The 12,144-nt window shown below is 38.1% G+C and overlaps 1 protein-coding gene across 7 annotated transcripts in view; it reads right to left on the bottom strand.

The window, feature by feature from the left end:
* Positions 1-1,518: 1,518 nt before the first annotated feature.
* The window catches only part of tbl1xr1 (TBL1X/Y related 1), a 186,964-nt gene continuing 176,338 nt past the window's right edge, over positions 1,519-12,144 (bottom strand). For all 7 annotated transcript variants that reach the window (XM_062976777.1, XM_062976773.1, XM_062976774.1 and 4 more), the window contains 2 exons: positions 10,742-10,843; positions 1,519-8,625 (listed from right to left, as the gene is read on the bottom strand). In XM_062976777.1, the coding sequence (XP_062832847.1) occupies positions 8,599-8,625; positions 10,742-10,843 (129 nt within the window). In that variant the 3' untranslated portion in view covers positions 1,519-8,598. The remainder of the gene's footprint in view (positions 8,626-10,741; positions 10,844-12,144) is intronic.

Genomic DNA, 12,144 nt, shown 5'->3' on the forward strand with positions numbered 1-12,144 from the left:
ACATGGATGGATGAGATAGTGATATCTTTGCCTTCTGGCAGTTCAGTGTGTACAAATTTTTATTTCATGCACACAATTATTACCAAATATTGTATAGAATTACTTTCAGGCTATGTGTATAAAACTGGTATGAAAAATAAATGGATTTTGTGGTTAGATTTGGGCCACATCTCTAAGATAGATATTCTAAACTCCGGAGGGGCAGAAGGAATCTGAAATTCAAAGTACTTCTGGTCCCAAGAATTTTGGCTAAGTAAAACACAATTTGTAATGTATTATTGTTCATCACAAAAGTGATGAATATTCCCCCAGCAAAAGCAAGAGTATCCCTCTCGGCAGCTAAACCCGGAAATGCCAAATGGATGGCTTCCCACAAGGGTCTGCCTCCAGGGACAAACCAAGAATGGGCAACTTGGAAGTCCCCGAACAGACTCTGAAGCGGAGTGTGCAAATCAAAAGACAACCTGGAAAAATGGCACAACCTAGATGAATTATCCACCTTGTGCAACTGTGGAGCAGATAAACAACTCAGCATCTGCATGCTTGTCTACAATGCCCTGCCTCACGCAGAGGAAGAGTTGTTTAAAGTTACAGACAATGGGTGGAAGGAAAGCTTTTACAATGTCAAATGCAAACTCTGCAGTTTTCTGGAAAATAAAGTTTATTGGCAATTATGCCAACAAAATATAAAACTAAATATGTAGTCACACCTTCACTTTGCGAGTAATAACAAAGTCTCTTTTCCTTAAGGTCAAATATCAAGTTTAGATGGACATAAGCTTTCTTGCTTCTAACCTCCTTGTAGGCTTCTCACTTACCTTTCTGGTACAAACATCACTGCAATCCCTTCTTGGTACTTTGAATGCTATTACTGCAAACACTGGTATCTCTGTGAAAAATGCAAATTTTCTGGTATACCAAATTCTTTGTATAAATATTGTGTGCTTTAGGCAGCATGTTCTTCTAGCTGGGACCTAAGAAATGCCAATTCATAAAATAGGTCTTGATTTCTACATACAGTAGAGTCTCACTTATCCAACACTCATCCAACATTCTGGATTATCCAACACATTTTTTTAGTCAATGTTTTCAATACATTGTGATATTTTGGTGCTAAATTCATAAATACAGTAAGTACTACATAGCATTACTGCGCATTGAACTACTTTTTCTGTCAAATTTGTTGTTAAACATGATGTTTTGGTGCTTAATTTGTAAAATCATAACCTAATTTGATGTGTAATAGGCTTTTCCTTAATCCCGCCTTATTATCTAACATATTCGCTTATCCAACGTTCTGCCGGCCCGTTTATGTTGGATAAGTGAGACTCTACTGTATTGGCAAATTCAATCCCCTTCCCAATGTAACCGGATTTGAAGATGTAGAGCAGCAGTTTTGCGTGTATTGGAGTGAAAATTCAACAGGCTATCTATCTATCTATCTATCTATCTATCTATCTATCTATCTATCTATCTATCTATCTATCTAATATCTTTAAAGAAACTATGCAGCCAACATCGTATCAAAATATATTTTATTCTGGACCTCTTTCAGATCTGATTCAAATTACACTTGTCAGAGCAATACAATGCAAAGGGAAAACTGCAACAGAAAAAATGTGCCTAGAAAGAGATTAAGAAAGGGGCTTTTTGGGTTGGGGAGGACAAAATCATTGTGATGTGGAACCAAAGTACATCATAAAAGGTGTAATTAACATGGGTCCAGGACAGTATAGAACATCTATAGCAGTCTTCTTTAGACAGTAAATCATGAAAACTGAACAATAAAAAGTATTTCTGAACAAGTAAAAAAAGAAAAAAATAACTGTCACATGGGCTGGTTTTACACTTGTACAACATTTTGTAATTTAACTGGATATATAACTGAAGAAATGGTGTAGACTTTTTTTTTATCCAGTGCTATAGGTAGGCTCACAGAAGTAGACCCAAAAGATTTGCAACTCCAAATCGGAACCTTTTTTTACAACTACAATGTCAAAGTCAGGAAAGAAGAGGAAGAAGGGAAAAAAGAGAGAGATTACTTTTGTATTGTAAGCGACCGTCTTGCTTATCGCAGCCTGTCAAGAAACAAGATTGCAAAAGCACACAAGAAGCAACAACAAAACAGATCAATTTCCTGAATGTATCCAGAAATGTAAAAAATGAGAATAAACCCACTAGGCTTTTGTTTATTCATCTAGACAATGGGAAATTACAAAAATTCAGGATTTGTCGCAATGATTAGTGGACTATTATTGACATCTGAAGTTAAGAGAACCTGTGCCTATCTGGGCTTTCCACTTAAAACATGAATAGAGCATATTCCAGAGAAGCCTGAAAAAATTTCACATTTTCCTTAATATTAGTAGGGTCAAGGATTTTTGATATCAACGCCTTTGCTGCTGTCCTATCCTAGATGATCATCTAGCCATTTTTTTCTGCTCTCTTAGTTCAGCTCAAGTCACAGAATCCTTAAATGACTCTTTTATCCACAAACCATCAAAGCAGATACCCTTTCCTTTTGCAACCCCTAACACACAGTTTATTTGCAAAGTTATAGCATTGCTTCTGCCAATATAACTGTCATCAGCTGTACAGATGGGGAAAAGAAGCTAAAAACTATCATGGAATTAAATAGTCATGGGATTCTTTAGAACACCCAAACTAGTGCCCTACATTTATGCCCATGTTCTGTTTTAAATCCACCATATGGATTATCCCTGTAACTCTGTGTCCATGTGCCACAATGCTGCCCCCTTCCTACCAAAACTAGTACCAGAGTCAAACCCACAGACAACCAACTTTCCAGATTTCCTTGCTTAGTCATCATAGACTTTTTGCTTGCCAAATCTTATGACGGTCTGAATTTTGTGATGTTTTAAAATGTATATTTTACATTTTATTTTAACTATATCTTAGGTAGAGATCCTAGTGCCCCACACTCCTGCTGGAAATGAATAACCAACAGGACTTTCCTAATAGACATATTGTGATTCGAGTCATCTATCTCTTTAAAACAACAAAACCAATGCCATTTTGCAATGCTATATTCTTCCACTTTCAGAAAATTATTCATTGTACCCATGTATTGTCTGCAATAGCTAAAACATTTAAATGCATAAAATTTACACATTTTTGCTCCAAAATCTAAAAGGAAATGCAAAGTTACTCATTTATTTTCAAATGACCTACCAGTGTAGAAAATTACAAATCTTTGGTCTTTTTCACTTGCTTCTAGTTTCCAACAAAAATAAACAAACATGTCTCCTTTTGATTTGTATTTTTCTGTGGATGTGTGTGTTTGCTAAATGCTATAAATTCCTCCCACTCCTGGTTCTCAAAATCATCCAAGGAAGAGTCTTTTTTCTTAACTTAAAATAGGTACAGTGAAACCTTACAGAAATAGTGTTAGCATTACCAATCCCATGAACAGGCTTAAATACTCACTAACCAATGAACATGGTTTTATTCACTGAAACAGTAAGAGATCCGAGATGAACTACATACAACTGCAGATTGAAGTCTTAGCCACAGCCTCACCTGCTCTGCGCCAATCGTTTGGAGCTTGCTGCAAAATCAGGACCACAAAATCCCTCCAGCCAGAGTATACAAAGCTTTGCCCGTGGTGCCTCTTGAAATTGTCCAACTGGTGTGGTTGAAACACACCTTTCTTTCTGCACACAACAAATCTCAAAAACCATATTCCAACTCTTTTTATAAAAGTAAGTCACTCCCAACTGCAAGAATATGTGCCTTATAATCAAGAATTATGATAGTCTCCTTCCTTTCAGGAAGTTTAATAACATGCCAACCATGATATTGTGATCAGTGATGGCTTCCACATCCGTGAGCAGGCAAATCCATTCCAGGTGTCATAGGATATGCCCAAAATTCTGACCTCCTCTTCTCCTCCAAAGCACTTAATACCTTGAACAGGAGTAGATTCACAACCTCACAGGTACTGAAGCCACCAGCTGAAACTGATTTTGAATCCTTTTTCAGTCTGATTTTTTGACTTTTCCCCAAACAATAATATGGGCACAGGTCCTGTCAGAACAGTACTATAAATGGTCATGTCGAGGGTATATGTATTCAAAAATATGTGCTTGTTTGGGAGATACCCAGCATGTACATGAAGCTGTTAGACTGAGCAAAAGAAACTTCTTTTTCTCCAGTTGGACCTGTTTTTTCTTTCTCTCTCCTTTAGAATCTAGCTATTAGACAAAGATTAAACATGGCTTCTGCAGGGCTAGCTCAATGGATAGAGGAAAGTCCAAGCAGGCCTTCCATCCTTCAGGCGATCATGCCTGCATTAGCTTTTTGAGTGGACTACAGCGCTAAGAGCTCCATCATACATAGCTCTTACCCTCAGAGAATAAAAGGATAACCATGACAATGGAAGAGCAATTCCTCACTCCAGCTCATCTGTATATAACTATTGGCACTTTTGAGAAGCTTCTTCAGTTCACATGGTCTTAAAAAACCACAATGCCATTATGTTTGCATTATGTGGCTCCACCCTGAAGTTGAGAACAAAGTTGGTTTAGAAGCAGGGCAACACGGTGGCACACTGACAAAGGACAGCAGCAAAGAAGGCAATGATTGATCAGGGATTGCAATCTGAGCAGCCAATTTATCCAAACACAGGAGACTGCAAAAGAAGATGTAGACTTCTTCTTCAAGCCCTCAACCATGCTCCCCCAAATTCACACATGGGATGCAGCAGACTATGAAGACAGCAACACCTAGAAAAGCCTCACAATTCAAACATAGCTGCTAAATGCCACTGTCTGCAGTGTAGGCAAAAGCTAGAGTCCTATGCTCCACTGGATGATTTCAATGGGGTTGTGCAGATAAATCTAGGGCACAGAAATCTGGTCCTAGCAAAGAAAGCAAAAAAGCACCCTCTTGCCTAATGCCATGGCTTTCAAGTTTGGAATCAAGTGCAGATTATTTGAAGAGAGAGAGAGGCTAACTGACCATCTCCGCTATAAAAAGAATAGTCTTAAAATTGTGTTAAAAGGAAAAATGTAGATGGAGATGGGATAGAGAAGGGAAATCAGCCCAGGATTTGGTGATTATGAAGCCACAATAATGTCTACATGCTATATCATACTTAAATGGCTAGAATCTTTTTTAAAAAACAAACAACCCAAAACAAAACAACAAAACAGTTGCAATAACCAGAAATGTGAACGTTGCTGTGGAATCTTGCAGCTGTGTCAAAATGGTTTCAAGACCACCTCTTGTTTTGTTTTTACACTTTTTAAAGTCCACTGAAACATCTGTTCAAGAGCTTGTATGAAAAACGAACAGACTGTCCATATCAAAATACAAAAGTACTATCAAGAATCACCTCTGACTTTTTTTTAAAGATTTAAGTTCAGTGCAATTGACATTTGTGTTGCTAAAGGAAAAGAAAATGCTGTTTAAATATACTCAAAATAAAAATCCCCCAAAACACTTTTTGTGTCTATTCCTGGGAGCACAGTTTAAAATTATTGCACAGATTATTTTTTTTACATTTTCTTAAAACTTTTTTAATTATTTTAACAATGACAGAGGTCAGCCATAGTCCTGGACCTCCAACAATAAAAAGCAAGATTATTCAAGTGCCAGATACTGAACAGGTTAAGTTTCTTACATACTGTAATTCACAGGGAAATTATCCTGAACCTCTTGAGCCTATTCTCAAAACTCTACCAACAGCTAGTATAGAGCCATATCACATGACTGCCTTTAGGAGTATACATTTTTGTTTGATTTCTCACAATGCTGTGCATAAGAGTATTATACCCCATTAATAACTGACTGCTTATTAAAAGCAAACAATTGCTGTGCCTTGTAAAACTGGACTCTACTCGCTTCAAGATGTGGTTTCGTGCGCGTCCAAATAGACGTGGCAGAAATCAATGCTAAAAGAGTTTATCTTGATTTTTTTTTTAAAGCAAGCCATTTTCATTCTCTGGGCAAATTCAATCTACAAATGAAATGTAAAAGATGGGGCTGTGTACTACCTAGAAAGCAGACCTGGTGCTGAAGCTGGCAATTCTGCAAGTGAGATGCCCTCTGCCCTTTATCTACTGCCGTATTACTTACTCCGGGTCTTGCTTAGTTGCACAAAGCTATAATGAACACACCTGCTTGCCAAGGATGAAGAGCGGGGAAATGTGCAATGTAAGGTCATCAGTGGATAAAGTTCGACAAGATATTATGGGACTAGCGGAGGTCAGAAAATATAACATGGGGCTGCCATTTCCAAGGCTTTGCTTTTTCTTTTGAGGAACTTTATGCATTTCAAAGACAGCTCTGTCTGGGGGGGAGGTTGTTTCTTTTGGAGATTTTTTGGTTAGATGGGAGAAATAGAGCTGGAACACACATATATTCCAAGGATTGTAATCTCAGCCTTGTTATAACAATTCTGGGGGTCATATACAAATTGAGATCTTAGCAAAGTGTTAGGATTCTAAACCACTCACCTGAAGTTGAAACTGGGTGAAATATTAAAAACCCTGACTATCTGGTTAATGAGAACATTAGGAGTTGCATGTACTGGCAAACATCTGTTTCCATGGTATACTTTTACAAAAACACTGCTTCTGGTACTATGTTTATCTCAACATATTAGAGGTGTATGTCATATACACCTCTTGCAGTGAAGGAAGGAGAAGCAGTATCCGCTATTAGAAACAAAAGACACTGTAGTAGTGATCATATTTCCCCCACTATCATAAAAACAAATAGCAGCTTACATTCATCCTAAATTTGGGTGGGTTGCAAGGGGAGGAAATCACAAGCACATACAAAATTTATGAGGCAGGAGCAGCAGGGCGAAATTAGCACAAGACATAATTTTCCTTTATGGAAGGTCAATTGCTCAGGATTAAAACATACTTAAAGCAAGTCCTTTGTGGCCAGCTTCCCCACCCCCTCCCTCTTTTCTGTTCACTTCCAAATTAAGGAGGCATGATTCACCAGGAACTTCGCACCAACACAATGCTCTTCCCCTTGTTCATGTCAATATGTTTTCAACAGAGAAATTTTCCAGTGAATGAGTACCTTAACAGAGTAAACCTGTCTCATTCCAGAAGTGGCAGCAAAATAGATGTCAAAATATTTTGTTTTTGTTGTACAAAAGATTAAAAAAAACACACACACCCAAAAATCAAAACATTGCAATTTGTTTTTTCATTATACTAGACTAAGAATGGGCAAAACTCTCACAGAAGTTATAGCGGAAAACCACTGGCCCAGATGAACGTTAAGATGAACCAATTTATTTTCTCCGCTGTTTTGGATGCAATTATGTTTTCAAAGGAAAGGAGGATCCAATTCTTGTTTCTATAGTCCTATGCTGATTTCTGGAATGTACATGCAATGGAGGAAGCCTCCTGAATCAAGACCGACACCTTGAGCAGAGTCTGGAAAAGCTCCCTTGTACTACTACAAGTCCCAGAATTGCAGTGGCCAATAGACATGCTGGATGGGAGATTCTGGGACATGTAACCCAAAAAAGCAAGTTTGCAAAGCTCTTTCCTTGTGCCAAGGGGTATAGATCAGCAATTATGTACAATGAGCTCTTTATGCACAGGTTCTTAAAATCCAGTCTACGATGGCCATAAATCTGGTTCCACCACTGTGTATGTTCCAAAAATCAGGTCTTTATAAAATGGCCTTAAGATCTTGGTGATTGTATGTACCCTTTTACTTTTGGCAGAAATGATCTCCCGCTTTTTTGGAACAGTCACAGTCCAAAAGAATCTACTTCCATCCTGTGAGCTCTTAAAGCTACTGGATCTCAAAATGCAAAGGAATGTCAATGTCATGTTGCTAAAATTCTGCTTGTCCTCCTCCTTCCCTGTCTAAATTGTGAGTAGATAATCCACAACAGATGCCAATTTGTTTTTAAAAGGAGTCCAAAAGAACTGATGTAAAAGGATTTCCTCTCTCTCCCCAAAACAGGCACCATTCTGAATGACAAAAAACCCCATCATCACCAAACAGATTCACACGCTTTGCTTTGTGTAGAAAGAAAAACTAAAAAAACAAGGTGGTGAGAAGGAACAAGGAACAAATCACTGTCGAAAGAGTATGCAAGTCCATTTTCCCTGTACACAAAAATTGCTCATCACCTACTGAGAAAGAAAGCCAAAAAGGAGGTGGAGGAAGAAGAAAAAAAACCAATCTTTCAAAACTTTAAGAAGGGTGAAGGTGAGGAGTGGGGAGAAAGGCAGCCATATGTAATTTCCCCATTTATGGTGCACTCAATGGGCTGCTCATATACAGTTAGGTTTCTTTCTTGTCCTGTTATTTCCCCCCATATCCAAAATGCTTACATATTATTTTTGGGGGGCACAGCAGATTCCAGCACTTGGTGAACAGGCTTCACAAGCTGTGACAAAACTCTGTCATCTTCTTCGGGGTGTAATCATTTGCGTTGCTTTTTTAATATTCAGTATATGTATATAATTCTTTCAGGTTTGGCTGTAGTGGACTGGCCATGGTTCAATTGGGACTATAGCAGTACATGGGTCAAGGGGACAGTCATTTTGGCTATGTACACATTCATAGTCGGTCCATGGCTTCCAACTAGTAGCGCTATTTCCGTAGGTCTAGTACACAAACCTGCAAAGACAAGAGGGGAAAAGGGGGAAAGTCGAGATGTTCAGAAACATACGCGCACAAGATGTGCACAACCCACCCCCTTCCCGGTCTTTATAAAACAATTGGAGAAATACAACAAAAGAGAAGCCCCTAGTGAGTTGTGGCGCAGGCTGTGGCGGGGCTGTGGCACAGGCTGTTGAGCAACCAGCTGCAGCCAGCTGCAATGAATCACTCTGACCAGGAGGTCATGAGTTCGAGGCCAGTTCGGAGCCCCGTGTTTGTCTTGTCTTTGTTCTATGTTAAGGCATTGAATGTTTGCCTTATATGTGTAATGTGATCCGCCCTGAGAAGGGCGGAATATAAATACTGTAAATAAATAAATAAATAGTGAGTTCTAATAACTGTGGCTAGCATGATAGGATCCACATTTGTAGAGGCAAGATATGTCCAATGTACAAATGTTGGGAAACTGTAAGGGTGTTGTGGATTTGCTATCCTATCTTCATTGTGAAATCTCCCTTGGCCAATGTGTAAACATAGGTGATGGGTACTGGCAGCTAACTAAATAAAAAGAAAAGAAAAGAAACGGAGGAATTTTTCATTCGGGGAACTGTGGTTTTTAACAGGAATTTTTTAAATTCTGTTTATATTTAATCCTGTTTGCATGTTTGCGTATTTGTATATTTTAAATTGTATGCTGATGTGTTTTTGTTAAGCTGCTTTGAGTCTCCTTAGGGATTATAATAATTATTATATAATAGTATTATTATAGATAATAGTAATAATAACTTTAGTTTGTAGAAAATCAAAAATCTGCAGGATAAAGAGAAGAGAATACTCCTCACCGCTACCCCAAACAACCATATAAAGATTAGGCACATTCAAGGAGTACAAAAACCTAGGATTACACTGCACCATTGAAAACCTTGGAGAGCCAAACCCTGAAACAAGTTTGATTTTTTTTCCTCTTCTGAAATTTCCTCCATTGTCACCTGGCTATGTGGGACAATTTAACCATATCTTGGTGATCCAGATGGTACTTTCTTTACCCAAGACACATAGCAAGTCTGCCAATGAAGAAACTGATCTAACAAATAATGATTAGTTGGGCAATCTAATAAACTATTTCTTTCCTTTTCTTTGGTGAAGCTCATACTTCACACTAGCCGTTTGGAAACACGAGCTTTTAATGATAAATGTAAACATTGCATTTTCACTGACTAACAATTTTTTGTTACTGCTCAATGTGTGTTACATACTGAATATATGAAGTCGGAAGTAATCATCACTAATTCAGAAACTGTTACACAACAATGCACAGTCAGCCCATAAACATCTTCTTTAGATTCTTATTAGTGCTTTACTTGCTTTAGAAGATTGATGGAGATGACTGTTGTCAGCTGACTGCAGCAATAGAACCGCAAGACAGAAAACAGCAACCTACTGGGCATGGAAATATATGAGCAGTGAATGATCATTCTTGGGAGATACAGTCCAAAAGAGTAATTTTCCCCAGGTTTCACCATTTTATAGTTTTCTCTACCCCCTTGTAACCTATAGATGATTAATTTTAACCCTTGTCTTTGCTCTAAACCAGTGATTCTTAACCTGTAGGTCCCCAGATGTTTTGGCCTTCAACTCCCAGAAAACAGCTGACAAATTGGCTGGGATTACTGGGAGTTGTAGGCCAAAACACCTGGGGACCCACAGGTTGAGAACCACTGCTCTAAAGATTTGGCTTTGAAATATGGTTGATATTACTTCTAACATTACTGTTTGGTTTTGTTTGATCCTTTCTGGATGGAAATTATAGCTGAAAAAAGACAATGAATGGCTGAATCTCACAAAACCATGGCTATCAAGAATAAAAAGGGTTTTTCTTTGTTTCAAGCTGCTGGTCTGTTTACTAAAATAAGTCATTTGTATAAATGTAATTTCTTTCTTCTTTTCTGATGAAGTTCTGTGTGGATTTAGCTTGTTTTTTCCCCACTTCAGTTTGTCTGTAGGTAACAGTCACCCCAGCTCAAACATACTGTACAGTCCTAGAACTCCACATGCATATAAGGTATACTTGGGTATTCTCAGGATGGACTATTACAATAGAAACAAACATGCTAAAGTATTTCAATTTACTTACTGAACCATCTGAAGCACTTGCTCCAACTTTGTCTCCTGCTGCATTCCAGCAAACCTCAAAAATGCCTCCTGTTCCCCGATAACTATGCACTAGAGCACCCGTCTAAAGAAAATAAGGTTGAAGAGAAAATAACACTTTATCATAACTTATCAGTTGCATCAGTTGATTTTCTATGTGTTTTGATCTCTGTTCTGTGTATGTTAATATGTATTTTATAAAAATATGTTTAAAATGTATCTTTTATAGAAACAAGCTTTAATGTTTATTTATATAATCTTTAAATGTTTATGTGTTTTAACTATGCTGTAACCCACCTGTAAGGAGGGGTGGGTAAAAAATAAAAGTATGATGACAATTATAATTACACACTCAAAAATAATGGTGGAAATTTAAAGTGCAAGTAAAAAGTTATTTTTCAAATGTATCTTCCTAAGTAATTGGTTGAAACCTTGACAATGTTGACAAGGGCTTCACTTACATAAATGGTATGTATACCAGTGGTTCTCAACTAGGGGTCCCCAGATGTTTTTTGCCTACAACTCCCACAAATCCCAGCTAGTTTACCAGCTGTTAGGATTTCTGGGAGTTTAAGGCCAAAACATCTGGGGAGCCACAGGTTGAGAACCACTGACTTACATGTATACAATTGGCTCTTTTAAGACAGAGAGAAAGAAATTGGTTGCACAGGCTTTCATACACTAAAAAAACTGCTAGCTTTTGAAGTCCATTGCATTCTTCGCCACTGAAGAAAAAACAGTGGGTCTCAAAAGCTACCATAAAGTGTTTTGCGCCATTTGGCTGGGTTAAAAAAGCTATTTCCAAAGTATGTGTTTTTGCTTTATGGTCAACACAACTACCATGTGCATTTAAAATAACATTATGAAACTAGTACCTAGCTGTCTTGTGCATTTGTATAGAATTGCTATCCGTTTCTGTTTGTTTTATTCATAAGGCCCTGTTTTCGTTTTCAAGAGCATCTTTTAACTAATTTACAACATTGGAATGAGGAAGTGAGGAAGTGCCGTCAGAGTGGATGATGAAGCAGCTGCTCCCCCCTGTGGCCAGAATCGAACATCCCCTCAGGAGAAGGTTAACTTGCCTCTGCGTCTGTCTGTCTGTCTCTGTCTGATGTGTTTATGTGTTTATGTTTGCCCTATATGATCCGCCCTGAGTCCCCTTCGGGGCGAGAAGGGCGGAATATAAATACTGTAATCTAATCTAATCTTTCAAAAACGGGCGCCTTTCCAAATGAGCTTTTTTGTTCCGGGTCCAAAAGAACAAAAATTGCATGGGTGGCCTTCTCTTCAGTTTTAGGGTTAGAGGGATGAAAATTGGCACACATGGAGGGCACATCTACCACTCTTAGCCCACCAAGTTTTATAACGTTTGGGTCATCCCCCAAT

This window comes from Anolis carolinensis, chromosome 3 (genome assembly GCF_035594765.1).
Source record: "Anolis carolinensis isolate JA03-04 chromosome 3, rAnoCar3.1.pri, whole genome shotgun sequence".
NCBI lineage: Eukaryota > Metazoa > Chordata > Lepidosauria > Squamata > Dactyloidae > Anolis > Anolis carolinensis.